Genomic DNA, 27,972 nt, shown 5'->3' with positions numbered 1-27,972 from the left:
GCTTGGGGGAGAGCAAGAGGATTGGGGAATATCTCTGGGGAAAGCAGATCCAAGGAAGAACAGGAGGAAGGGGTGAGCGTTGCTTATTGGGCAGCCGGGGGGTCTGACGTCCCCCTTTCTGGGGTAGCCCCTTCCTTTGCTTCCTCCATCATGTCCTTGTACTGGCGTTTGAAGAAGCCGACCTGGACAAGGCGGAGGAGGACAATCAGGACATCCAGCAGAAAAGAGGGTAGTTGATGATCAGGGATGCCCGCCACTTTGGAAGCCCCCACCGTGTCCAACATACTGTGTTAGAGACTTTATATACACTGCACCATTCACACTTTATCACAATCCTGTGACATGCACAGCATGACTTCCAGATTAAGAATCCAAGATCCAGACGAGGGATTGAGGGGGCACATTTCCATCTTTTTAGGAGTGTCAACAGTGGGGTTGAGGAGGATCAGATCAATAATGGAGGCTTATTGTATTCAATCAATTATTGTACTAAATAAAATGTATTTATTATTGTATTGTATAAAATAAAATAAATACATGCATACATTAAATTTAAAAATTAAATAATAGTATTAAATAAATTAAAGTGTGACTCCAAATGCTATGCTCACAAATGAAATTGGCCATGTTGACCTTGTGCTAAAAGACACGAGTTAGAAACTATTATTTACATCCACCTCGAAGCGCGCTCTCTTGATACCTTGGCAACTGAGGTACAATTACATTGCCCATTTTGTAAAATTTTATTTCACTTCTCCTCCTTCTTGTTTGGTTTACTAGGGAACAGTGTGGGAAGGACTGGAGAATTTTTCCACAGAGCTTAATTATAAGGATCTACAGGTGACCTGCTGTTGGGACAGGTGTCTTTGATTCCAATTAGATGGCATGTAATGTCGATCCTGCTAAATCTGCATGTCCTCTGCGTGACTGAAATAGCACGGCTATGTCTTTTTTTAAGGCAAAATGAAAGCACACTATAAATCCCTTTCCCCTTTAAACCAACATTCACGCTTTAACTTACACATTAAACGGCAGTGGGTAACATGAGATTAGACTTAGATGGGTCGCGATACCAACAATCTTTCAATTTACCTAATTCTTTTGGTAACCACAAAACCTGTCACACACAGTAGAGTAACAAGCGTTGGGATTATCCGTTGAACTGTAAATATAAAAAGCTTCTCCCGATTAGTGTCCATAAAGATTAAGTTTTCAAAACTTAACTGACCGCCATTCAGAACCATAATTGGGAGCCTGGGGAGCTATTGATGCGCATCTGTTAACCTGGCAATAGACACGGCTGTCTTTCCCTAGGAGCCCTCTCTCGGTGACGGCATCTGACATTGTGCCTCTTCTTCTTTTTGGTTTGTTGTGCTTTATGGAGCCGGGTCGTGGGGTTCGAATCATAATGTGGGGAGCAGGGGGGGGTTGACTCACAAGGATTTATGGCGCAGGAGCAGATGACCAAGAATATTAGTGTGGGTTCCCCACGTGCCCCACCCACACAGCATCCATATGCCTGTGTTTTTATGTGTTCTTTTCTTTTCCCCAACTCAATCGGCTATTCCATAGATTCCCTCCCCCTCCCCCTCCCCACTGTTTTTGGACCCCTTAAGATGTACACTGGAGCTGGGTTACATTTTTTGGCCATAGGACCAAAGCGAGAGCCTGATGACAGATGATGGAACCATTCCCTTGAAAGGATTCAGCACGAGTAGATGGTAACAAACACTTAAAGGGGAGAAGGGGGAGGGGGCCATCTAAAATGGTAAATCAGTAACTCGCTTCTGAATGAAATAAAACAAACTTGGAGCCGACGAATAACGTAGCTTTCCAATGGACTGTCGTTGTTTTTCTTAGAAAAATATAATTTTTTTTAATCTAAAAGAGAAAGACTTGAAGACCCAGAGCGGACGAAGCCCTTGCCTATAGACACTGAGAGAAACATTTAAAGCCAGGCCTGCCTCTTTTGGTATTATAACCCATCATCAGGGAAATCTATGGAAAGATGGAGGGGATAGAAAAGAACAAAAGTGATCAAGGAATCCGGGAAAATAGGTTGTGGAGACGACCTGGACACAGGTGACGCGCTATAGGCAGGAGGGGGTCTCTTACAGTAAGTATCCTGGCAAGGATGTAGGAGACAGCTTAGCCTGTCTCCAAAGTGAACGCTTTATTTCGCTGAGAGAGAGCCGGCTCGGCTACTGGTGGTGTCAAGAGTGGGATAAGACACTCACCTTGTACAGTGTGGCGGTAATGAGAGCCAGCAGGAACAGACCTCCCACGGAGCTGCCCACGATGATGGGGATGGGGTTATGGACCTCGTACTTCTCCAGGACTGTCTCCATCTGGAGCGTAGACATTCCCATCAGAAGGCACAAGGCTTCTTGTGAGCCCAGACCCCCGTGCCCCTGCCACATGCCCCTCCCCTCCGCCAACTCCCAGTCCATCCCCCTCCTCTCATGGCCCTGCTTGGAGGAGAAAGATGCACGAAGTCTGAGTAGCCTCAAGGCCTTCGTCATCCTCCCTCCAGGCGGGCAGAGCCCCACCTAACGTGATCGATGACCTCTCAGGAGCCCTTTCATCAGTCTGGTCACTGCCTCCTTCCTGCACCACCAATACCTGTGCTCTCATGAATGCCTCCTGTCCGGGGAGCTGGGAATATATGGATCCGTTTAGCTTGATTTCAGCCACACTCTGGACCAACACCTTCTTCTGAAGTGTCTGCAAAACAGGAGGGGGTTTGGAGAATTGGCTCTGGGGAAGGCTCAGAGTTCAAGCAATGCCCCGACTCTAGGGCGAGCCCACAGGATCCCTGGTGGCATAGTGGGTTATGAGTTGGGCTGTTGCCGTGAGGTCAGCAGTTCAAAACCACCAGCCACTCCTCGGGAGAAAGACGAGGCTTTCTACTCCCGTAAAGAGTTACAGTCTTGGAAACCCACAGGGGCCATTCTACCCTGTGCCCTGGGGCTGCCGTGCCTCAGACTGGATGGGAAAGCAAGGGGGTTCTATGTGAAGAGTGAACCCAGACACCACAGGTTCTCAGGGAGGGGCTCGGCCACAGCTCTTGTATACCTGGCTGACCCAGCCAAAGCTGAGGTTGCCTTTGAGGACGAAGTCAAACTCATTCTGCATGTCGAAGGAGGGGATGTCGCATTGGAACTTCAGGCAGACGGCAATGGAGCAGTCCTAGGGACAGAGGCACAGCATCAGGCCAGAAAGACGGACTTGAAAGTAGACAGCGGGGTTTAGCCATCTGATATGAGGGGCGCAGCCACAGCTGAGAATGCGGGGGCTCTTCCTCAGGCTCCCCTCTGCCCTGTGCACCCCTCTCTTTATACTCCTCTGGGGTGTGGCTCAGGATGGAGGCCAGCCCACAGTCATCCTCACCAGCACAGGCTGCTTCCGAATGCGGCTCAGGAAGTCAGACTCGGGGGGCTCTGTTTTCTCATTAGAGCACCGAAGGGACGGATCCTAAAAGAAGACAATGAACCCACATCTCAGTGGGGGCGTCAGGGATTCACACTCCTGTGTTTGGGGAAAGGACCTCCATGGAGGAGCCAAATCCAGGCCTCAGTACCTGCTGAGGAAGGACTTGTATTCCTTCCCATACAGCCGCTCCGTTCAGCTCCACGGGCACCCAGAAGCTGATGCTGACAGGCAGTTTCCTCTGGCCCAGGTTGTTCACCTGCACAAAGAGCAGTGAGGGCAGAGCCGGACCCCACTCGTCTCCCCGAGCTCCGTCCCCTGCCCCACCCCAAGCTTCTGGGCCTCCATCACTTGCCTGGTACCTGTGCTGGATCCCACCGCTCTCTTCCTCCTCCGAGGCTGAGAAGTTGAGGCGCTTGGTGGATGATGAATGACTGTGGAGAGAGAGGAGGCCTGATAGATGCGAAGTTCTGGGGGAGGCGTCCTGAAAAAGCTCTGATTGGGAGCGGGATGGGACAGGTCATCGGTGGGGCACTGGGGGTGAGATCTCTCTGTGCCTGTGTTGGGATTGTAGGAGGGTTTAGGAAGCCAAGGTGCTTGCAGAAGCTGCCCCCGGAGGAGACTGTCGAGAGGGTGCTGGACTGGGGATACCGTGTACGTAGCTGAGAGTTAGGCCACGGCTCTGCTACCAGGCCCCTCTGTGAACCTGTTTTCTTTTGAGGCCTTTGTGGGCATGGAGGACAATGGGCGGGCAGGTAGGATGCAGCAGAGGTTGGGAGGCAGACTGATGCTGTTACACAAACCCCAGGCCTTCTCTGGGTGGGTAGGTGGGTGAGTGGGGTCCTTCTCTATTTCCTTTGAAGGTGAGGGAAGCCCAAGAGCAGCCTCTTCACAGGGCCTCAGTTTAACAACATCTCTGGCCAGGCGAGTCAGTTGCAGCATGGGCCCTCACCTGGGTGGCTGGTCTCACCCTGGCATGCTCACCTGGCCCTTCTCCTTCACCTAGGCCAGTGGTTCTCAACCTTCCTTCTGCCACGGCCCTTTCATACAGTGCCTCCAGTGGTGGTGAACCCCCAACCATAATATTACTTTCGTTGCTACTTCATCACTGTCATTTTGTTACTGTGATGAATCAGACGACCCCTGTAAAAGGGTCATTCGACCCCCAAAGGGGTCACGACCCACAGGTTAAGAATCGCTGGCCTACACAATCCTCTTCTGAGAGACTTCTCACAAAATGCCAGACCCTCATGCTGAGTGAGGGGTGGGGGGCTCTGAGGGGCCCCACCAACAGAACACCATACAGAGAACAGCTGGGCTGGAGGGTGACTCCTGCCTAGACAGATGTGCCCTGCCCGCAGATCCCTGACCAGGTGTGTGCAAACCACGGGACACACGCAGCCACCAGGCTCAGGCCAGACGCTAGATGGGGCTTCTGAGTGCCGTCAAGGGTGTAGGGAGAAGTGCACCCCTAGCCTGGGAGAATGTTTCACAAGGCACGTTGGTGGAACTGGCAGGGGGGATACCTAAACCAAGTCACACAAGCTCATGGCGAGTCATGAACATAAGCATCGCAGGGTAGGGATTTATGTCTGCCGTTTGATTGCACGGGGGAGGGGACTCGGGAATCCTGATTGACTAGCAAAGGCATCTATGAAAAGTAACCACAGTTCTGATGGATCTCTACATTAGTGGTACTCTTTTGCTCCAACCCTTGACTTGAGATGACTCCTTAATGCCAAACACTTCAAGACTAAACCTCCTTGGGAAGCGTTGTTGGAAGACTACATTTTTATACCCAGCGTCTTCTAACACCCTGCTTCTCTGGAAGGCAGTTCATCTCTTCCTGTGCTTCCCAGAGGGCACTTGGAGAAGCAAGGTGTGGGTAGTCACAGTGATAGGAACACGGTTAACCTTTGGTAAGCAGGCATACGGCATTCCAAAAGCCTTGCACAGCACAGATCTGGTTCCATAAATGAAACTGTGTCCCACTCGAGTGCCAAGGACGCCTTTGAAAGTCACGGCCAGCCCAGCTCATGGCTGTGAACCTTTCGACCCTTAGGTGAGGGCTCCCCTTACATGAGACCCTAGCTTTCCCTTGGGAGCCCCCTCATCCAACATTAAAGATACATGACAGGGGTGGGGTGGGGGCTTCAAGAGATTTTGGCTTACATGAGGATGACCTCACGATCCACTAAGGTGGTAAGAGTTTCAGAGACAAGGATGTGTCTCACATCTGTTATGGACTTCTTCCAAGACAGAGTTGTTTTGGGGGAAGCTCTCTAAGAATTGCAGCCCCTGTTAGATGTAGCCTATGATAGCATCACAAGTATTATGGCTGGCCCACAATAAACACTCACCAGTAAGTGATGAACTAGTGAGTGCTCCTGACAGTATTACCTACCAGTGGGAAGGGGCATGATAAAGAAACCTACGAATAGTCCAGGCATTTGTAGGAAGCCTGCTTGGAGTGTGAAAGCCATTCACACCTCAATCAGGTGGAGAAGAATCCTTTGGAGGTCAGATTGTCATACCTGTTGATCACCACGTAGACAGCATACTTCACCGGGAGCGCCTTCTGAAAGGTGGTCTTGCTGGTCCTGGGGCTGTTATTCTCACTAAGGAAAGAGCAGGAGGTCAGTTGGGAAGGGCCTCAGAGAAGGTAGCTGGGGTGAGAAGAGCACCGCTCCTGAGCCTGGCCCCCTCACCTGCTGACATTGGCCATCAGAAGCAACTGGTCCCCCAGCTGGGCCTCGGGGTAGATGTCAAAGGTGGTCACAAAGGTGAACTGAAGAAGAAGAGGGCAGCTCATGAAGAGATCACTGACTGACGCTATGGGAGCTACAGCACAGTGCGGTGAAGGAAGCAGAAGGTGCCCGGCTATCAGAAAGGATAGCGTCTGGGGCCGTAAAGGCTCGCCTTCAAACAAGCAGCCATCGAAACGAGCCATCAACCAAGTGCACGTGGACGAAGCAGACCAGCCTGGGTGATCCAAGGATGAGGAGGAATAACAGCGAATCCAAAGGAGGGAATGGTGTCGGAGCTCGGTTGACAGAAGGCAATGGATGCCAGTGGGAACCCAACACCCATGTGCTGGGTCCCGACGTGGTTGAGGTCTCTGCCGACGCCCCTCTGGCTGTAGTCGGGGGGTGTGACAGCCTTGCTATCAGACTGAGGGTATCGTCAGCTCAATTATGGCTGATGGGATCGGATTAAAATGCGATGTCCGCTTTGACCCATTTTAAATGTGTTCCAGTTTTCAATACTTCCTGCCCTTTTCTCTGTTGGGCTTTTTCCTCTGGTCTATTTTGTTATTGTTGATGGTCTCCCCCCACTCCCCTTTTTGGTATGTTTTCCAGTATGTGAAGTCTGGGATGGGTGAAGCTATGGAGACAGTAGCTGGATGAGGGGCTCCTTGGGGGGATAGGTGAGTGGGTGTGGGAGGGGAGGTTGAAAGGAAATGGGGAGCTAATAACGTATCCAAGCGGGACAGGAGTGTTCTGGAACGATTGCACAGGCTCTTTGACTTGGATGAGCTGTGGCAGCGCATGATCCGCGAACCCTCTGTTGACGAAACAATGTGGCAAAGAAGAGGAGGGGAGGAGGGCAGCGGAGAAGGGGGAGGGGATCAGAACCTGGGAAGCAGCCGAGCTTACCTGAGTGCCCCCCCGGAAGATGAGGTGGTTGATGCTGCAGCTGGTCCTCCAGGGGCCCCGACTCTCAGCTCGCCGGCTCTCACAGGTCAGGCGGGGGGAGGGCGAGGGCGGAGGGGTCTAGGAAGTGGCAAGATTAAAAATTAAAACTTTTTTTTCTTTTAATGCAGACGTAGATTGTTTGTCTTCCAAAGAAACCTCAAAGAAGCAGCGATGTGGCTTCCTGGATTCGAACGTGAGCTTAGGTTTCTAAACAGCTGTGCAGACGCTGTTTGAGTCCAACGGCTTCCCAAGGTTCAAATCCCAGAGATGGCTTCAGGAGAGCGTTTAATGTATTGTCATTAAAGACAAAACAACATTTTTCCTTCCTGGGAAATTTCCGACATACTCCAAAGGAGCGTGGGTAGATTAGTGCCCTGTGGACCACCACCTAGCAGAAAGGACCCCCAATCTTCTACTCTTGTATTCCATTCCGCCCTTCAAAACTATTTTTTTGGGGGGGCAGGGTGTGTGTGTGTGTGTGTGTGTGTATGCGTGCAAAGACTTTAAAGCTGGTTCTAGTTATTGTATCAAATCATCCAGAGAGACGTCGATCTATACAACCAACCAAACCTCAAGCCCCATGGCGAGTCGATGCCGACTCGCAGCCACTCCAAGGACAGTGTAAAACAATCCCTACGAGTTTCCCAGACTGCAACGCTTCACAGGAGGGGAAGCCCCTGTCGTTCTCCATGTAAGGAACAGATAGGAATTTTCAAGAGTGTGACCACTGTCAGACTCAGCAAAAGTAGCAATGTTTGGGACTACACAGGTCCCGCTCTGGTGTCTACATTGTTTCCACAGAGATGTTTTCTGGCTCACCGGTTAAAATCAAGAGCTGACAAAAGCCCGGGCATTGCCCTGGGCAGATCTTTCTAGGAGGGCTTTCCGTAACAGGGCACTTACCCCTCATGTAGGAGCCCTGGTGAGGTAGTGAGTACCAGTTGGATTGTTCACCACAAGGTCAGCAGTTCAAAACCACTGAGCCCTCTGCAGAAGAAAGACGAGGTCCTCTACCCCCGGGAAAGAGTTACACTTTCAGAAACCCACAGGGGGCAGTTCTCCCCTGTCCTATTGGATCATCTGAGCCAGAATTGAATCGATGGCAGTGAGTTTTGTTTCGGTTTCTCCCCCACCCCCCGCCCAGGTAGCAGGAGACTGCTGATTCCCAGTGAGTTTTTTCAGACAACAAATAAAAGTATATTCCCATTAGGAATATTCAACTCAAAAGGATATGAGACCTAATCTAGATCCTGGTTCCCCAAACAGGACATTTCTGGGGCAACTAGGGGCATTTTATTGTAGTCTAATATGAAGGAACTGCTAATGTCATCAGATGTGATAATGACATTGGGGTCATGTAAGAAGCACTCCCACCGCTCACCTAGAAGGTGAAATACAGAGGGGGCCTGGGCCTTGCTTTAAAACACTTCAGGGAAGAAACACGCACATGAAATAAACGTGGCAAAAGCGGATCATGGTTGGATCAGCAATATCCTTTTGAGGGGTTCATAACCAGTTTTTGGTTAAAACTCTGTTTCTCTTTGCCTGCAGTTCAAACCCAGTCGTCCACAGCAGGTGTCGGCAAACTGCAGCCCACCACCTGTTTTTGTAAATAAAGTTTTATTGGACATCGCTTGCTCACTCATTTCCATACTGTCGAGGACCCTTCTCGAAGTCTAACAGGCAAGGTAATTAAGCAACTGCAGCCGAGAGTGTGTGGTTCTGAAAATATTATTATCTAACTCCTTAGGAAACTCTTGCCTTGGTCTCAAAACAAAACAGAACCCCTCCAACTCACTGCCGCCAAGTTGATTCTGCTTCTCAGTGATCTTAGAGGACAGGGCAGAACTGCTCGCTGGGGTTTCTGCGATTGTAGCTCTTTAAGGGAGCTCCCGTGAAGCAGCCGATGGATTCAAACTGCTGATCTTATGCTTAGCAGCCCAACGTGTAACTCACTGTGGCACCAGCGTTCCAGTCCCGATGCTCAGTGTCCTTAAACTTCAGCCCAGAGCTGAACTCAGCATGAACTGTGGCATGCTCCAAACAGCACAGCTACGTCCATGCAACTGAGAACCGCCTGCTTAGCAAGGAACCCAGCCGAGGAGCCCAGACTGGTCCTCAGCCTACCAGCCACGCCTTCCTCCTACAGCTCTAGCACCTGGGCCACTGTCACACGTCGATAGGACAGCCCCGTTGGGTGGGAGAAGACGATGGTGGTCCCATAGGAGTCCTCGCCGTCATTCCCCACGGTCACTTGCATGTTCAGCTCCAGGTGACGCCCAACCAGGAGCATCTTCAAGCTGGGAGTTGGAAGGAGAGGAGGAGAGGATTCAGTTCTGGAAGCTAGAAATGGGCTGGATGGGGAGGCTGGGTGACCGATGGGGGACAAGGGGACCTGGGTTCTGAGCATCGGAGAGGAGCATTTTCGGGGTTCTGGGAGGGAGGCTGGACGACTAGGACAGGCAGGTGCGAGGCTCACCCTGAGAAGTCAAAGGAGATACGAAGGTCATCCTGGCAGATGTGGTCGGTCCCGCAGTTCTTCTCAAAGGGGAGCTGGGAGGGAGACAAAGAGGAGTTTTCCCTATGATCTGCCATCGGCCACCCAGTCCCTCTGGGAGACCCCAGCCCCAGGACTCACAGATGACACAAAGTATCTCTCCGCCTCCAAATCCAGCATGGGCTGCAGGTTTCCATAAGAGGGAATAGCTCTTCCCTCCAGGGACAAGTTGAGACGAAAGGTGATGGGGGTCACCGAGTCCTCCACACAGGCCTTAAAGGACAGACATTGGGGAGCGCAGGTGGCTGGGAAGAAGAGCCCAGGAAGCTGGTGGCTGTTGTGCCAGTCTCCTCCTCTACGAGATGGCGAGTGGTGCCACCTGCCTGCACTCCGTCCACCTTTGTGACCATTACTCGCCTGGCATGCCTTCTTGTCCCTAGACCTTTTGCCTTGGTTGTCCTCTGCTTTGTCACTCTGCTCGGCGATGTTACGCAGGGTCTACACCCTTCGCCTCCTTTGAGAGGCCTTCTGGATCCCCATCTCTTCTCTCCCCTGGCTTTCCCGCTCATCAGAGCAGGGATCAAGACCTGACGTCTAGATGGAGGAACGTGTGTGTGTTTGGGGTCTTCTCACACCAGGCGGTGAGCTCCCTGTTGTGATGACTGGTTTGTCCCTTAGCGCCTACACAGGGCCCATTCCACAGGTGTGGCTCCATGGGCATTTGTCTAGTGAGTAGCTGAGCAAACCCCGGCCCACAGCCCGTCACCCCCTCAAGCAACCATCATCGCGTCCACGAAAGCCAACTGTGCGTTCTCTGGCAGTGACAGCCGACCTTGTTCATCGAGTCACTTGTTTAGCGCACGCCAGGGCCCCTGGCACCCCAGGTCCTATTCTAGGCCTGGGAACCCCAAGAGCGATCGGAATGCACCCTTGTGTTCTCGTCCTGTGAACTCCATGGCCGGTTGGTGAAATCACCTCCCCCCAGCTTGCTTTGTACCCAGGACCCTCACCAGCAGGAGCAACTTCATGGTGCTACAATGCCGATCCAGCCCAAGAACTTGGACTTGCGTCATATTCCGAGCCTTAGTTGCCTCAAAGATGGCGCGGGGACTCAGGCGGCCGGGGTCTAGTGCCAGGTCAAAGGTCACAGAGCTCTGGAGGTCACCTGTAGGAGAAAGAGGGGCTGGGAGCCAGGAGCCCCTCTAGTGGGCGAGGGCCAAGGGAGGAGTCCTGGCCTGGGAGCCTCCACGGGGACGGGGTCCTCTGGGCTGGGGAGAAGGTGACTCACCAAGCCAGTTCCGAGAACTTGGGGATATAGTAAGGCAGACTTCGGCATCCCCCAGGGGCTGGGGTGGGGCTTCCTGGTCATGACATTCATACAGGGACCGTGCAATCTCCTCAGGGCTGAAGGTAATTTTCACCCTCACCTTGAGAACAGGCCTGCTCCTGTGGGCAGAATCCTGAGCTGAGGACAGGTGTCTGGCTTGGGGGGAGAGTGGGAAGGGGCTGGGTGTCTGCGTTGGACCCAGGGCCCGATGGGGATGCCTAAGAAGCCCTTCTCACCGGAGCAACACGGCGTGTCCTCGGGCCCCCACGGCCAGGTCCGCCAGCCAGTCCTGGGAGAGATCCTGCCCCCCACTCAGAGACTGGCCGAAAAACTGCAGACTGGGAGAAAGCTGGGAGCCCAGGATCCTCTGTCAGGAAAAGAAGAAAAAAGAATCTGGTTGGAGAGTGAGAGGAACAAGTGAGAAATAAGGAAAGGGAGGCAGAACGAAGAGGCAGCAACAGCGAATGCTTTAAAAGTGGGGCAGTGGGGAGGAAGTGGGGCCCAGACAGCTAAATAAATGGAGAAGTGGGGATTTAAAGACTTCACGGGAGGCCTGAGTTTCATTCTGTCATTCAGTTAGTCTGAGCTTCAGGCTCCGGTTCCTCCGTTTGCCAGCCAGGCTACGGTTCTCGTCTTTCACACGGGTGAAATGAGACCGAAGTTGAGTCATGAGTATAACGTGAATGAAGTCTTAGACTTCTCAGGCCAGCCCCTGGCGTATGTATGGTCGGTAGTCAAGAGCATCTGACATCTTAAGACCCTTATCGAGGAGTCCTGGTGGTGTAGTGGTTATGCATTGGGCTGCTAGCCCCAAGGTCAACAGTTCGAAACCACCAGCTGCTCGGTGGGAGAAAGAGGAGGCTTTCTACTCCCATAAAGAGTTACAGTCCACATGGAAGAAGCACACCAGCCAGTGTGATCGTGAGGTGTCATGGAGATTGGGCAATGGGTATCAGAAGACTCACAACAAACAGTAAACAAACAGAGATGCATTGGTGAGAATGGAGGGCGGGGGCAGAGCAGAGACTGAAAGCCCATCTGTGGACAATGGAACATGACCCCACAGAGGGAGTCAATCAGGGTGCAGTAGAGCACCAATAGATCACACAATATACCTCTGATCCCTCGAGGCCTCCTCACCCTCCACTATCATGGCCCCAGTGCCGCTTCCCACTCTGGACTAGACGGGAGCATGTCTATAGGTAGAGGCAAGAGATAAAACTCACAACACATGGAACCCAGGAACAGGAATGGGAATAGAGAAGGGTAGGGGGAAGGGAGGGAGAGGTGCGGAGGGAGGGAGGCACCATCACAATGAATGGCACACAACCACACCCCTCCATCCAGGGAGAAGAACAACAGAAACCAGAGGGGAAGGGAGACAGCGGTCGGAGTGAGAGTTGAAAATAATTAACAATCTATAATCGATCAAGGGGCCACGAGTGTTGTGGGGTGGGGGCTGGGGGAGGGGACAACAAAAGAGGAGCTGATCCCAAGGGCTCAGTGGAAGGTAAATGTCTAGGAAAGAGCAATGGAATATATGTTAGATTATGCTGGATACAATCGATGTACGGTTGTTACGAGAGTTTAACGATCCCCCCAATAAAATGATTAAAAAAAGAGTGACAGTCTCGGGATCCCCGAGGGGGGGCAGGTTTACCCTGTCCTGTGAGGTTGCTGTGCGTGGGTGCTGGAGCCACGGCCTGAGGTTGAGTGTGAGCTTGTGACCATTATCAGAGCCTTCTAGCCCCACTCCCCATGTGCATCTGTCAGGAGACAGGCATGACAGCCCCTGCGTGGCCAACTGGAGACCTGAAGCCACAACCTCTGGCCCCAAGGCCCCCTTTTGCCGCTCAGTCTCTTCAGGGGACCTGGAGGGGAAGGAAGGCACCAACACACGGACCCTATTCTCCCGAAGGATCCTTCCTCTAATTCCCATTACTCTGTGGTGCCCACTTCCTTGGAGAATGTGCCCTTTGAACCCATGGGCATCCCTGGCCTACGGCTACATGAATAGTTGTAATGATAAAGTAAAGAGGGAAAGCCACCAATGACCTGGGTGCTGAGACCAGAAAGGAAGGTAGATGGGTGTGAGGTTGGATAGAAATAACACAAGCCTCACAAAGTGGACCCAGGAAAGTCAGCCTCCTGACCTCATGCTGGGGGTGAGAAGTGGGGGCCAAAGCACGTCTTTTCTAATGAGGCATGTGATGGGATGAGAGCTTGAACGTCACACCCGTTTAGACCAGTTCAATCATAGTTGACAAAGTGAAATTGGAGCAGACCTGAATTTTTCAAATGTCGGTGAGTTGAAATGCTAATTTGAATGGGAAAAAATATATGAATGGGTTAAAATTTTGGAACGGGAGACTCAGGAGAAGCAGGGAGAGACTTTTCAGGAGCCCCGTGGGGGTGGCGATGGGATTATTGCCAGAACTCTGAGAGGGACGCATGTTCAAAGCAGGGTGGTTGATCACCATCTTTGAGCAGGGCGCTGTTGCCTGTGACTCTGTTGGCCACGAGGTCCGGTTGGGTACAGTGAGCAGGCAGCCCTTGCTTTCTCAGAAGGAAATTGTTTCCAGCCGGGCAATAATGTAAGAGTCGCTCATTCTGGTTAGCTTTCCAGTGCGCTCACTTCACAAACTGGGGTCTGTCCAAGTCTCACTTCATTAGCCACTGACCGGAGAGGGCAGACCTTCTCCAAAGTCCATCACGGGATATAGGATGAAGCGGGAAGAAGGAGCAAGCGATGGTGGGGACAGCGAACCCCCAAAGGCCTCCTCTCTGAGCCAAGTCTTGTGGCTATCAACCAAGCAATAGTTTCAATCAAGTATCTAAGCAAACAGTGCTCAGTTCCTCTAAGTCACTGAAGTCCCTGCTGTTCTCATGGTGTGTGGCCTTTGGTAATTCTCTACAAGGCCTTTCCTGCTCTTCCTAAAGTATCAACTTCTCTAGAACCCCCCCCCCCCCCAGGTGTTAAGATTTGTAATGGTAATCGTAAGAGCCTGGGGACTGGGGCACAACAGCTGCGCATTAGGCAGTTAGCAACAATCCAGGAGTTCAAACCCACCTTGGGAAAGAGATCTGACAGTCGCTCTGGTAAAGATTATAAACCAGAACACCCGAGCAGGCGATTCTGCTTCTGGGGAGATGCTCTGAGTCAAAATGGACCTGATGCGTCTAAGTACCGCCAACAATTAGTGCTTAGAATGGCTTGTGGTAAAATGTATACATATACGTAAGCAGAAGCACATTTTATGTAGTCACTACCAAGTATACATATTTTTAATATATTTACTATCCTACCTGTGTGTGTGTTGTTGTTGCTGTTTGTTGCTGCTAGGTGCTGTCAAGTCAGCTCCAGCTCACGGTGACCCTCTTTATAACAGATCGAAACACTGCCAGGGCCTGTGCCTCCCTCCCAGTTATTGTCCGGTCTGAGCCCACTGTGGCCATCATGCCAATCCGTCTCTTTAGAGGTCTCCTTTTCCGCTGACCTGTGGCTGAGCCAAGTGTGGTGTCCCTCCTGATAGACGTCCAGAGGACATGAGGCGAAATCAGGTGTCCCTCCAACCGCACCCACTGCCATCAAGTCAACTCCGGCTCTTGGCGGCCCACCGTGTGGGCTTTCTGAGCTGTCCGTCTCGACAGGGACAGACAACCCCATCTTTCCCCGTGTGCGCGTGTGTGTGTTTGACAACCAAGTGGGTGCCAGGCACTGTTCTGATCCCTCTCTGGGCACTAAGTCCTTTCCTCCTCTCAGCTGCAGGACAGCGAATGGGATTGAGGATCACCGCTCTTTTGCCAGAGAGGAAGCAGGCTCAGAGGGAACCAGACCAAGAGCCCAGTCTAATGTTGGACTGCAGAAAGCGTCTTTGATGAGAGCAGTGGGGACTGTGTGTGTGTGCACGCACGCACATGCGTGTGAACTTCATATGGTACTCACATACCGTATCATATACGGTTAAAAGTATCCAACCCAATGGCATTTTTTCTCATAGTTGCACAACCACTGCCAGGTTCAGTTTTGTAATATTTCTATTGTGCAAACAGAAACACCATCATATCTAGCAAGCACTCCTTGTCCCCTGGAGTCCCCCTTCCCTCAGCTCCGGGCAACCACTAATTGGCTTTCAATCTGTATAGATTTGCTTATGCTAGACATTTCTTGTAAGTGAAATCATTCCGTGTGTGTGTGTGTGTGTGTGTATGTGTGTGGCTGACTTATGCCCTCTTTTGTGACTGGCTTCTTCCACTGCCGTTGAGCCCGTTCTGATTCATAGGGTGAGGCGGAACTGCCTCGGTGGGTTTCCAAAATTGTAACCCTGAACAGGAAGCGAAGCCTCATCTTTCCCCCACAGGGCGGCTGGTGATCTCACACCACGGCCCTTGTGGTTAAGCTGCCCAACATGTAACCATGTCGCTGCCAGAGATCCTTTCTAACACCCAGTTCAGTGTTTTCAAGCTCCATCCAAAGCATGATGTAGCCGTCTGTCATATTTTCACGACTAAATAATATGCCATTGTGTGGAGTTACAAAACAAAAACCAAACTCACTGCCACTGAGTTAATGTTGACTCACAGAGGGTCCAGGGTAGGGTAGGACTTCCCCTGGGACGTCCTAAGATTGTAACTCTTTACTGAAGGAGCAAGCCTCATCTCTCTCCCTCAGAGCGGCTGGTGGTTTCAAACTGCTGGCCTTGCTGTAACCAACGTGTAACCACTCCGCAACCAGTACTGCTCTATCTAGCCATTCAATATTGTTAGACATTTGAGCCATGGTGAATAATTCTTCAGTGACATTTGTGGGCAACTTTCTGTGAGGACACACGTTTATTTCTGTGAAGGACGCACGCAGGAGCGGAATGACTGGGTCATGCGGTCACTCTATTGACCTTTCCTAAAAAATTCCAGACTGTTTTACATCGTGGCTGCCCCACTTTCCATGCCCACCGATCCTGGGTGAGCGTTCTAATTTCTCCACCTTCTCCCCAATGCTCCTTATTACCTGTCCTTTTAAGCCATCCTACTGGCTAGGGGCGGTATCTGACCATGATTTTGACGTGCACTGACTGATAATGACTTCTTTTGAAAGGCGCTCTGGTGGTGGAGTGGGTTATGCATTGAGCTACTAACACCCAGGTCAGGGGTTTGAACCCACCAGCTACTCTGCAGGAGAAAGATGAGGCTGTCTACTCCTGTACAGAGTGACAGTCTTGGAAACCCACAGGGGCAGTGCCACCCTGTCCTGAGCGGGTCCCTGTGAGTCAGAATCGACTTGGTGACAGTGAGTAGTACTAGCAATAGTAATTCTGTTGAGCATCTTTTCATGGGCTCATTAGTCATCAGTAGATCTTCTTTCGAAATATTGACTCAGGTCAGCCATTGGGCACCCCCTCCTTTCTCCGCCCCCCCCCCAATTTAGGATAGGAAGTCTTTGGAGTCCTCCTGGGCTGGTTAGGACATGGAGGAGCCAGGGCTTTACCTGTACATGGACTCGACCAGTTCAAGAAAAAAGCGCACACCTTAAAGGAGCCAGAAAAGTAAGCGCAATATCTATTCCTATCCTTGGCTGACTTGGAGCATCTTTTACAACCATTTCCGTTAGTTTCCACTGTGGTTGACATTGCACACACCAGTCCCACACTTCCTACAGGGACCAATCAGGGACCAATCAGATGACCTTCAAGTGTCGAAGCCCTTCTCACCCTCCTCTTGATGAGCAAACCCACCACCCTCTCAGTCCCCTTCTTTCCCGGTTGTGGTCCCTCTGTTCCCATAGAGACCGTTCCTAAAAGATCCGCATGTACTCCGCAGACCTGCTGTACTAATTAAGCGGCACTGTGTACGGTTTAGTCCCAAGAAGATTTCAGGGGTTTGTTTGGGCTTAAGGTTCCAGTTTAGAGATGATTTCAGGGCAATCGTTTGGGGGATTCATTCGGACTTAATAGCTCTCGAAAGTCTGGCTTCCATGGAATGGTTAACTCTTTTCCACCTGTTGCCCTTTCATAATGGGGTCTTTTGCTGAATTTTCAATCAAGCCTTCCTTGACTTTTGCCCCGGAAAGCAGCCCTCCCTTCTTAGGGAATCCTGTCCATGTGGTAGGAAGCTCCTGCCTAGACGGGCTTTTGGTAGGATCACTGGTAGCAGGAAGGGAAGAAAGGGATGTCGCATCTGGGAGGATGAAGGGGGCGAGTGGACAGGCAGATGGAGGAAGCCAGATCCAAACCCATGGCTAATGGGGAGTCACCAGTAGACTGTTTACGAGACAGGAGGGTAATGAGACAGGAGTCCTCATGCGTCCTCACCATTAGATCGCCCTGGACAATTCAAGTCATCTCTCTTCTCCCTGCCTCGCAGTTTCTCTGTTGGCAGCTTTGCTAGTGCCTGGCCTGTGCACCCTGCAGAGCTCCCGGACTGATGCAAAGGTCCGGTGGGGCAGCAACTCCAATGCCAAGTCCCCATGCAGAGCAAAGTCCATGGCTCCAGCTGCCCCCGCACGTTCCTGTTTCTTTCAAGGGGCCGTGTGCTTGGCAAGGGAGGTCAGGTGAGCAAGAAGGGGCGGTGGCAGAGTGGAAGTGGGGGGAGCACGGATGTGCTAGTTACATCAGCTGGTGTCAAGTTGGGACTTGAGAGAATTCAGAGTGAAGGGGTGGCAATCAGGTCATAGCCAATGAGGCCTCCATGTGGGCATGGCCTTCCCCTGAGGATTCTGGGAACTCCTGTTTTTCCCCCTTGGAGGCGGGAAACACACTCTCTCTCTCTCTGCCCACTCCCTGCGAGACATTTCTGACAAGAAGCTGCCTGAAGCTCCCCTGAAGCAGCCAGAACCCTGGGAGCTGGAGGAACCGCGTGGAGACCCCTGCCAGCGCTGAGATGCATGCAATGACGCGGATCCACAAGACTTCCCACCCACTGGCCCATGATCTTCCTGCATTCGACGTCATTGCATGTGTTTCATGAGTCTAAAGAGGACTTTATAGATTAGTATCGGACATAGGGGTTAATATGGGACTTTTGGGTTTGATCTGGACTGAACTGGGAAGTGTTTTCAATATTCAATTGTTCCTGTATATAAGGCTCTTTCTTATACACATATGGGCGTCTCTTATTAATTTGTTTCTCTAGTCCACCCGGGCAAACACACAGATAAAAATGGCACAGTAACAGGAATAGTAACCAGGCCTCACCTGGCTGTGGGAGGAGCCGATGCTCTGTCCTGACGTCCCATGAAACAGGTAGACTGCGCCCCTGTTCTCCTGCTCTCCGGGTGCCCCGATGGCCACGTCTGTCATCTGGTCCCCATTCATGTCTCCCAGAACGGTCAGGGCTGCCCCAAAGCGGCCCCAAGGATGTCCTTCCTCCCCACGGAGAGTAGCCTGGCACTGCCATCTGGCCCACTGTGAGACAACACCAGTGCCAAGGCCCGACTGGGGCAACCCCTCCCCCAAACCTGGGACCCACCCAGCCCAGATCCCGTCAGGCACTCACCCCCCGGGGCAGGGGACAGACCGACACCTGGCCCCCACGGGTCTGTCTGTAGTAATGGGGGGCCCCAATGAGGACCAGGTCAGTGCTGCCATCTCTGTCCACATCCACAGAGCAGAGCGTGGCCCCGAAGTAGGAGCCGATCTGAAGGACAGAGCCTGAAGTCACCCGGCCTGTCCCTCCCAGAGACACCTCCTTCTGAGCCAGGTCCCACCTCTCCCTGGGCACCGGGATTGTCTCACCATGTTCCCAGAACCCCCTGCCCACCCTCACATTCCGCCCCAGCTCCCCCATACCAACCTGGGTGCCTGTGACTTCAGCCTGAGGTAGCCATCGCTTCATCACCTGGGTGAAGATGACAACCTTTCCGGTGTGCTGGTGGCGGGGGGCACCCAGGACCAGGCTCTGCATCCCCTTCCAAAGAGCCCACTCCATGGCATAACCTGCGGGGGGGGGGGGGCAGTCCTCTGCTTGTCCTGCCCTTCGGAGGCAGGTCGCCCTCCGTCTTGTCCCCTGCCTTCAGCCCCAGGCTGCTCTCACCTAGATAAGAGTCCTTCATGTCCACGTTCTCCTGAGACATGTTGATGAAGGTGGGGTTCCTCTTGGGGGGGTACAAGAAGGCACCTCCAGACCAACTGAAGCTCCCTACGGCTCCCAGAACCGGTCCATTCTGGGAGGAAGAGATGCCAGGCTGAGCAGGCTGAGAGAATCAGCAGAGCCTATTCCACCCCATACCTGCCCCCATTTCACCGAGACCCACTCCTGCTTCCCGTCCTCCGCCTCTCTTCTCCCTTACTCACAGGGGTGAACACAGCACTGAAGCCCTCTTGAGACATCTCTAGTTCAAAGGAACTCGCCTTTGTGGACTGTGTCCCTGGGAGAAGGCAGGGTACCTGTGTCTCAGGTGGAGGGTAGGGGGTGGCCAAGGACAGCGCTATGTGAAAAACTCCAGTGTACGAGTGGCCCAAGCAAACCACCTCTGCTGCGGGGCAGCCAATGCTGCAACAATAGCACAGGGGCCACTGTGAAGATGGCACAGGGCCGGGCAGGGTTCGGTTCTGTTGGGCACTGGGTCTATGAGTCGGAACCGATTCCACGTCCCCCACAACCCAGACCTCCAACAACAACTATGCTGGAAATCCAGGCTTCAGGGAAGGGTCTGAGCCTATGTCCTTAGGGTCCAGGTTCGAAGAAGGAAAGCACGCAGGGGCAAGGGTTCCCCGGCCAGTGGCTCCACCTCGGACTTACCCTCGATGGCAAAGATCTTCTCCTGCAGCTGATTCTGTATGTCCCTCAAGGCATTGAAGTTTTCCACATGAAATACATGCTCCTGGGAGGGCTTCGACGCAATCAGCTGCAATTCTTGCCTGGAATGGCTGCTTTGAAAAGCGGATCCCACCTGTCCCCAGCAAAGCAAAACAAGCAAAAATCATCAAAAATATAATGTGCTGGCACGGATGGACTCCTGTCACCGGATGCAAACAGGTATCCGCTGGGCCGGGCCATCCTCGGGGGGTTGGCAGTTATCTGATGATGTGATCATCTCGATTATGTGATCTGATGTGATCCGCCCATAAATTATCAGGGGATTGGGATGGGATACACTTTGAATCAGGTCACAGGCCTGATCCCATGCAAGGGAGATTTCCCTGGAGTGTGGCCTCTCTCTCTCCGCATTATCTTATAACTTACAAGAGATTAAAACGGGGGAGAAGAGAGCAGAGTGGGAGGGCCTATCACCAAGAAAGCCGGTGCTGCTGGCGAGTTAGAACTGCTGACCTTGTGGTCAGCAGTTCAACTCATAACCACGACACCACCAAGGTCCTTGGGGAGACTCGCTCTCAGCAGCTAGAATGAGGTCAGACGCTAACTGGAATAAACCAGCAACTGTTCTTCTGTAAGTTCAGGTTGACGTTGAAGAAAATGACAGGAGAGCCACCATATGACCTTGAGTGGATCCCACCTGAACTTTAAGGACATCTGAAGAAGAGCTTTCCTGCATGGAGCACTAGTGACAGAAGAGCTGATAAGCGGTGGGCTGACATCAAGAACATCGTTCATGAAGAAAGCAAGAAGTCATTTTAAAAGTCAGGAAAGAAAGAGCAGGTCCAAGTGGCTGTCTGTCAGAAGAGACCCTGGCTTTGCTCTTAATCGGACTGTAAGTGACGTCAAAGAGCTGAACCGAGAATCCCAGAAAGCTGCGGGCGGGAGAAGGCACGTCTAGTGAGATATATTGACTATATATTGAACAGTAGATAAAGTATGATGACAGTCCCACAGAGTGAAAAGTGCAAAAACCGAGAGTTCGAAAACAAACCCGGAGGAACATGCTAACCGATCTTGAACGGAAAGCTCTCAGGAAGAAATGCAAGCCTCGAGTTACAATCCTGAGTGTTTCTTTGGGTGACTATCACGTGACGCAGGAAGCATCATAAGAGGAGGAAGAGATTGTGAGCGTCCCTGTACCCGAAAGAACTGGCTCCTGACATCCAGCCACTTCAGGAGCTAGCGTGTGAGCAAGAGCCACTGAAAGAGGTTCCAACTGCACCGAAAGCATCAGCCAAAAACAAGGCTCCGGAGATGGGTGGGATTCCATGGAAACGTTTCAACAAGCTGGCGAGGCCCTGGAGGCACTCACTCGTCTATGCCAGGACATTTGGAAGACAGCTACCTGGCCAACCGACCGGAAGAGATGCATCTTTGTGCCCACGCCACAGAACAGTGATCCATCAGAACGCTCACACGATAGAACACCATCATTGATATCACACGTAAGCAGACTCTTGCTGGAAATCATCCAGTCACTGCCGCAGCAGGACATTGACAGGTCTCTGCAAAAGGTCCAGGAAGGATTTCGAGAAGGACGCAGAACAAGCGACGTCGTCAGTGGTGGGGTTCAGATAACACAACAACTAGCTCACTGCCTTCCTGACCATTTTAGTTCTCAGAAAGGTAGTTGATTATTCCATACAGGGCATACTTAAATAGGAACAACGAAAGAGGTCCACAACACCTCTTTCATGTTGTAAGAGTTTAAAAATCTTAATGAAAGACATTAATTCCTGACCAAACCCCAATAAAACGGTTGTTCGAGGCATTTCCATATTGCATCTCGATTGGCCTCCTCACCTGCAACATTCTCCACTTTCATCTGAGCATCACCTGTGGGCTGTGTGGCCTTTCCTTAAGCAATGTTTCACCGTGGGAGGAGGATCCCGTTCCGCTAGAGGTAGGCCAGTCACGCAACAGTCATTGCGTTTGGTAGATTCTGAACAGCCAAGTGACTTCTCTTCTTTGAACCTATGATGGTCATCTTTGCGAAACTCCTCTCTGCGTCTGTTGAACATACAGCAATTGTCCTGATAATATTTTTACCTCTTTATACACTTTCAGGAATCGCATAATTCACTCAGAATATCAAGTGGAATTTGGGGCCTAACCCAAAGCTGGCACTCGTGGCAGTGTGTTACCCACTCCTTCTCTTTGTTTTTTTACGTTTGTCCACCGAAGTATAAAAAAAAATCAAGGGAATAAAAATGCAGTCTTTCATCAAACGTATACTAATGTTTATGAAGCAAATAAATAGTACAAGCATCGCTCTGTGTAATTTTTGATACCTATGGGTAAAGTGAATAATCCCATGGCACTTAAAATACACGGTTGTGCTGTGTTAAAAAAAAAAAGTCAGGAACGTAAACTTGTGATTTCTACATCAGGGGGTTGATTATGAGAGCAAGTTTAACAAGCCAGTCACCGAGCTCATCAGAAAATTGGGTGTCAGTCCTGCCCAATCTGTGCCAACCAACTGCATCCAACCACCGGATAGCATTGCTGAGGTCGGGCGGGTCGTGGCTCAAAGCAGAGAAGACCAGAGAGATGGTGACTTATGCTTCGTTTACTGTGCCAAGGCACGGGGCTGTGTGCATCAAGCAAACGGTATCTTGGATCATGCGACGGGACATCCAGAAGGCTTCATGAGTTCACGTGGTACCTGTACGTGGATCAGTTGTGTGAACAGGCAAGGGAATGCTGATGGGTCACCATCAGAAAAGATGAGCATCGTAGTTGTATCCTCTGATCAGACTGAGTCCCTCTGTCTTCCGAGCCAAGAGAGAAGCTGGCTTCTATGAAGAAGAATGCGGCATCAGGGTGGAAGGAAGGCTCGTTAACCATCTGAGATATGCAGATACCGCAACCTCGCTTGCTGCAAGTGAGGGGGACTTGAGGAACTTGCTGAGGAAGACCAAGGATCTCAGCCTTCAGGGTAGATGACAGCTCACAGTGAAGAAGACCAGAGTCCCCACAAACGGACCGTTAGGTAACATCAAGATAATGGAGAAAATAATGAAGTTGTCAAGGGTTTGATCTTGCTTGAATCCACAATCAATATTCATGGGATCAACAGTCAAGGGATCAATCGCTGCGCTGCACTGGGCAGATCTGCTGCACAAGACCTCTTTGAAGATTTAAAAGCAAGGATGTTACTTGGAGGACTAAGGAGTGCCCGATCAATCACCTCACATGCACATGACAGCTAGAAATCGAATAAGGAAAACTGAAGAAGACCCCACGCATTTGAGTTGCGGTGCTGGGGAAGAGCACGGAAAGTACCATGGCAGAAAGGTCTTAGAAGCAAGGATGGCGAGACTCCGTCTCCCGTACTTTGACCATGTTGTCAGGAGAGACCGGTCCCTGGAGAAGGACAGCATGCCTGGTACAGTTGAGGAGTGGCGGACACGAGGACAATCTTCAGTGAGATGGACGGACACAGTGGCTACCACAGTGGGCTCAAACCCAAGAACCATTGTGAGGATGGTTGTCTTGGACTTAGGGTCACTATGGGACGGAACCAGCTGAATGGCCCCTAACAACAACAACAACAACAGATAAGTAAGACATCCATCTCCTCCACACTGGTCCCTGACACTCTCCAATCACACTGTCAGGTTGATGTTATCCTCCGACACCGTGGCCAGGCGACAGAAAATTAGGAAAGCGACAAGAGCAATGGGTGTTGGGGAAAGGTAGTGGGCTCCGACCTGGGGCAGAGAGGAGACGGCTGCAGTTTCTGTCCTTGACAGGGACTTGCTCAGAGAGGAAGCAATGGGAGGAAGGAGTGGCAGGGCCAGCCTCATGACGTACCCCGATAGCGTAGCGAAGAATGCCCGCCTTGTTTGCTTGGGGGATGACATCTGGATAGTCTAGCTTATCTCTTTGTTTCTGCCCGTCAGTAATGACAATGAGGATCTTGGTGGCATCTTTTCGGGCCCCATCTTCAGTCCTGAACATATACTGCCTGTCAGGGAAAAAGAGTGTTCAGAGACCCGTGAACAGAGCAGCTGCTAGCTACAGATGCCCGTACAAAAACTAAAAAGAGATGCCCCTTCTTCTGGGAGGGCCAAGGTCTCACGGCAAGCACCCAGTTTGGGGAGAAATCCCCAAGCTGGATTTCAGGCTGCTGCCTCTTTCCCATGGAGACAAAGGTGGCCCAAAGGTCGACTCACATGTTGGAGGGGCGGCATGGGGTGGTGGTGGGGGTGGTGGTGAAGGGACCAGGAAGACAGAACTCACGTGGCTTTTTGGATGGCCGTGGCTGTGTGAGTCCACCCGGTCACTTGGACCACATGGTCCAATAGGTCTTGGGGGGCTGAGCTGCGTTTGAACTCGTTGAAAGTGAAATGTAGTCGTAATTTATCAGAGAACTGCATCAGGGCAAACTAGGGGTATTAAAAAACAAACAAACAGGTGGGAGCAGAGACTCCTTCAACCAAATCCCCGACCGTTTGTCTGGCAATCTTTCTCCCAGCAAAGCCCCTCCCAGCATGGACCTAGTGGAAATGCCCTCCCCTGTCCCAGGACCCACCTGGGTGCTGGGTCGATGGAACTGGCTCATCACGGCCTTCACAAAGTTCAGCATGGTGGTGAAATCGGAGGAGGAGATGCTGCCTGAACCGTCAATCAGGAACATGATATCTTTCTGCTGCTTTGGACACTCTGTAGAAGGAGGGGGGACTGGTCCTCCAAGGGTGTCCCCTCACAGCCTAGGACCTCAGCCTCTTGGCCACAAGAATTTCATTCCTTCAACACTGTCCCCCAGGGTCCCCTCCGGCTTAAGGCTGGTGCGCCCCTCTAAGTCTTCTTTGAGAGAGAATAGGGCTTCCTTCAACCTCTGCCTAGACTCCAGTCTTTCCATCTCCCAAAATCTCCTCAAGAGACAACAGCTATGACTTCACCTGTGCCTGACTGGTTCGTTACGAATGGGAATTCTTCCACCTTGGATCGTAAAAGACTGAGTACTCTCTCCTTCCAGCTAGGTGTCTTTGTCGCTCGGCCGTCGCCCTCACTTCTTTGTTGTCCCCACAGTCCAGCACAGAAAGAGCCCCGCTCAGGTCCCCTGGCCTGTGTCTGCCCTCGTTGGTCAGTGCTGAACTTGTGTTAAACATATGGAATGAGAGACCGGTCCGTGGAGCAGGACATCGTGTTGGGTGAAGGGGAGGGGCAGCGCAAAAGAAGAAGGCCCCCCAGGGAGATGGGTCAGCACAGTGGCTGCAACCATGGGCTCAGCATCAGAGGGATGGAGAGGCTGGCACCGGGCCAGGCGGTGCTTGTTCTGTTGTGCAGAGGGACAGAACCGACGCCATGGCCCCTGAGGCCAGTGACAATGATGAGGATGGCGACAGCTACATGCTGAGCCTCCTTTGCTCTTAGCTTCAACATGGGTTCACACTCCCTTTTTGGAAGATAGCCTGATCTCACCTCAGAAGCGGGCTTCCAAGTGGTTCATTCTAGTTTGGTCCCTGCTCTGACGATTTACCTTTCTGCTTCTGATATCCAGAACCCAGAATCTAATCCTAACAAGATTCCCCACGTGAATCCCATGCGCACACAGAACATGGGATTGAGATGGATGTTCTCATCGGTGGGTGCTACCAGAGTGCACCAGTTCGAAGCTCTGCTCTCTCAGCTCACAAAGGACACCCGCACCTATCGTGACCCTTCCTGCCCTGGGGACCTCCCGCCACAGAATGATGTTCCTCCCGGGGGTTCTGCTGGGAGCCTGGACCAGCAGGGAGAATCTGCATCCAGGCATGTGCTCACGGGGCCCCCAGTTCAGAGGTCAGGTGTCTACCTCCCCACAGACCATAAATCAGGTGTGGACAACTCAGTGTTCCACTTCCTCCTTGCCCTTTGCCCCAAGAAGCGAGTCCCCCGGCCCCAGCTTACAGGCACACACACACACACACACACACACACACGCCTATGCACCACCCAGGCTGCCTGCTCCCTCACTTCTCTTTCTCAGCTTGCTGTGCGAGGATTAAAAAAAAAATCTCTACAAAGAAGAGCAGCTGGCTTGTCTTGAGCCTTCACCACAAGTCACTGGGCTGCACTGTGACCACGAGTCAGCTGATGTGCCTCCCGGAGCGTGTGGCGACCATTCGTCCGGCGGAGAAGCAAAGCCACAGGGCAGGTCTCCCCGGGGGAGGTACGGCACCAGGAAGGATGCGGATGCAAGCAGCAGCTCCCCAGCACAGGTTTAGAACCATGACACCATCCCATAAATCTTTTTATCCCAGACACCCACCTCGTTTCTTATCCTCCCTGGCAAGAGAGCCTCTGCCTGGGTGCAGGGTTCTCACAGGACCCGAAGGCCAAACACACTCACCCGCAAGAACAGCTGGCAGTCTCTGGGCCCCTTGGGAGGAGGCAGCTAGCTGGAAGCAGAGCCCATTCAAGTGCATGTTCTCCCTGCATGCACGGTGCAGAGTGGGGCCACAGGCCTGGGGACAGAGGGAGCCGGTGGGGGAGACTGTCCCTGCTTCCTTCTCACCCCAGGATCCCCACCTTTCCCAGGGACACTGGGTCCCAGAACCCCCAGTCTCCACCCTTTCCCTCCAACCCCTCCTATCACCCAAAGCAGCTCACCAGCAGCTGGGAGGGGTTGGTGGTGGCTGCCAGGGACAGGCCCAGGGACATGTTCACAGCCTCTGTGGGGACTAAGATGGCAGATATGGACGTGGTCACCCTCACTGGTACAGAGGGGACGGTGGTCACTTCGACTGTGAGATATGGGGTGATCTGAATGGTCAAGGGGGGGATGTGTGTCCCAGATATTGAGAGTTGGGGCAGGGTAGGGGTGACCTGAGCAGGGAGCCCTCCATGAGGTCAGGGAGCCTGTCTGAGGGCGAAGGGTGTGCAGACAGAACTGAATCTGGGAGGCAAAACTCTCCAGTCGACAGGCCGTCAGACCTGGGAGCTGGAGAGGGCCAGGGACTCGCCTTGCAGGGGGATAGCCTCGCACGTGCCCCCCTTGTAGGCACACCGGTAGATGCCTCCTGTTTGGTCGACAGCCTTCATCTCTTGGGGGGCTCCGACCACCACCCTGTGAGAAGAGGCACAACAGCACGGTGAAGAGCGTGGGCTAAGGAACCAGACGGCCACTTGGCGAGTTTGCTTCCCATCTCTGCAAACCACCCTGTAAGCTTCACGTGCACCGCGCGGCGCTCCTGAGACCGCGCTTGGCCAGTGGAGGCACCCCGCCACCATGTGCTGCCCGGCGGGCTCTCCTCAAAGGGCTGCCAGGAGCCTGCAAGCAGCCTCTACCTAGGATGTGTGCAGCACACTACCTGGGCCCTTCGCAAGGGCTCAGTCCGTGTTGGCTCTGATTATTGGGTTGGCAAGACTGTGCCTGCTTTCTGTTCAAACCTTCATAGCCTCAAGAGAAATGCCACACCCGATGGGGGTAAGAAAGATCTAAAAGCCAGGGCGGCCAGCGGGGGGTGGGGGAGGGGGTAGGGGAGGGGTGAAGAGAGGCCTTGGGCAGAGGGAGGAGGTGGTCGAGCCAGAAGTCCGTCACTGCTGCTCCTCACCAGGTGTGGAACTGAGCCACGCTGTACCCAAACCCGGGCCTGTCCACGTGGAAGATGGTTGGCCGGTCCGTGTCCAAGTTGAAACACTGGGAAGACGCCAAGGCTGAGGAGGTACAAAGAGAATGCCTGCAGAAAGGCCCCCCCTCCTGCCTCGGCTCCCTTGGCCCCGTCTCCCAGCTCCCCTTTCCTCAAGGCACCGACCGGAATTGCCTTGCTTTCTGGACTCCCATGGTCGTGCCTCTCTTTGACTTCCTTCTTTCCTTCCGGGTGCCCGGAGACAGTTCTCCACCTAGTTATCTGCCCTGGGATGTCTGATCTCCATCTCCACAGAATGGAAAGATAATCCTCCGCCAGGGTCCTCGGAGCAGAGTTCCCGTGATGCGGCAGACGGAGCACGATGAACTTGTTCTGCCTCCTTTCTCTCTCTCTCTGCATCGTCCAGGCAACTACCTTCTCTTCTGGCCTCTCTTGAGCTCTTACAAAATCACTTCTTCCACAGCCCTCCCTTCCTTAACTCCAGGTGCTAAACTTCATGGGCCAGTCTGCCCCGAGTGCTTCAGTCTAAAATATGCATTATCCTATCTCTCTCTCAGGACCCCATATCCCTTAAGCCCCCTCTTTAGGGGTCCCCAACTCACCCATCAGCAGGAGGACTGTTTGGGTCAT

The 27,972-nt window shown here is 52.4% G+C and overlaps 1 protein-coding gene across 1 annotated transcript; it reads right to left on the bottom strand.

Annotated features, from left to right (window-relative positions):
* Positions 1-12: 12 nt before the first annotated feature.
* Positions 13-27,972, bottom strand: LOC142423244 (integrin alpha-X-like). The gene is made up of 30 exons (XM_075528471.1): positions 27,945-27,972; positions 27,307-27,409; positions 26,716-26,819; positions 26,363-26,433; positions 26,103-26,217; positions 24,300-24,430; positions 24,008-24,153; positions 23,579-23,732; positions 19,685-19,835; positions 19,237-19,310; positions 18,977-19,106; positions 18,737-18,879; positions 18,440-18,580; positions 18,139-18,348; positions 11,185-11,315; positions 10,910-11,067; positions 10,632-10,786; positions 9,763-9,894; positions 9,604-9,677; positions 9,283-9,424; positions 7,086-7,202; positions 6,138-6,217; positions 5,964-6,047; positions 3,785-3,863; positions 3,581-3,688; positions 3,391-3,474; positions 3,076-3,189; positions 2,623-2,724; positions 2,238-2,348; positions 13-182 (listed from the first exon to the last, which is right to left on the bottom strand). The coding sequence occupies exons 1-30, from the start codon at positions 27,970-27,972 to the stop codon at positions 84-86; spliced, it is 3,471 nt and encodes a 1,156-aa protein (XP_075384586.1). The 3' UTR covers positions 13-83.

The sequence above is a fragment of the Tenrec ecaudatus genome, chromosome 12 (assembly GCF_050624435.1).
Source record: "Tenrec ecaudatus isolate mTenEca1 chromosome 12, mTenEca1.hap1, whole genome shotgun sequence".
NCBI lineage: Eukaryota > Metazoa > Chordata > Mammalia > Afrosoricida > Tenrecidae > Tenrec > Tenrec ecaudatus.
This window is presented reverse-complemented; position numbering and strand designations above follow the sequence as displayed.

Bases quoted from the DNA above. Each gene is read 5' to 3' on its own strand.
- LOC142423244 (XM_075528471.1), bottom strand. From the start codon at position 27,972: ATGACCCAAACAGTCCTCCTGCTGATGG. The intron at 19,311-19,684 runs GTAAGTCCGAGG...GCCTTCTCCCAG, and splicing joins GAAGATCTTTGCCATCGAGG to GGACACAGTCCACAAAGGCG. The intron at 2,349-2,622 runs GTATTGGTGGTG...TCTACGCTCCAG, and splicing joins AGGCATTCATGAGAGCACAG to ATGGAGACAGTCCTGGAGAA.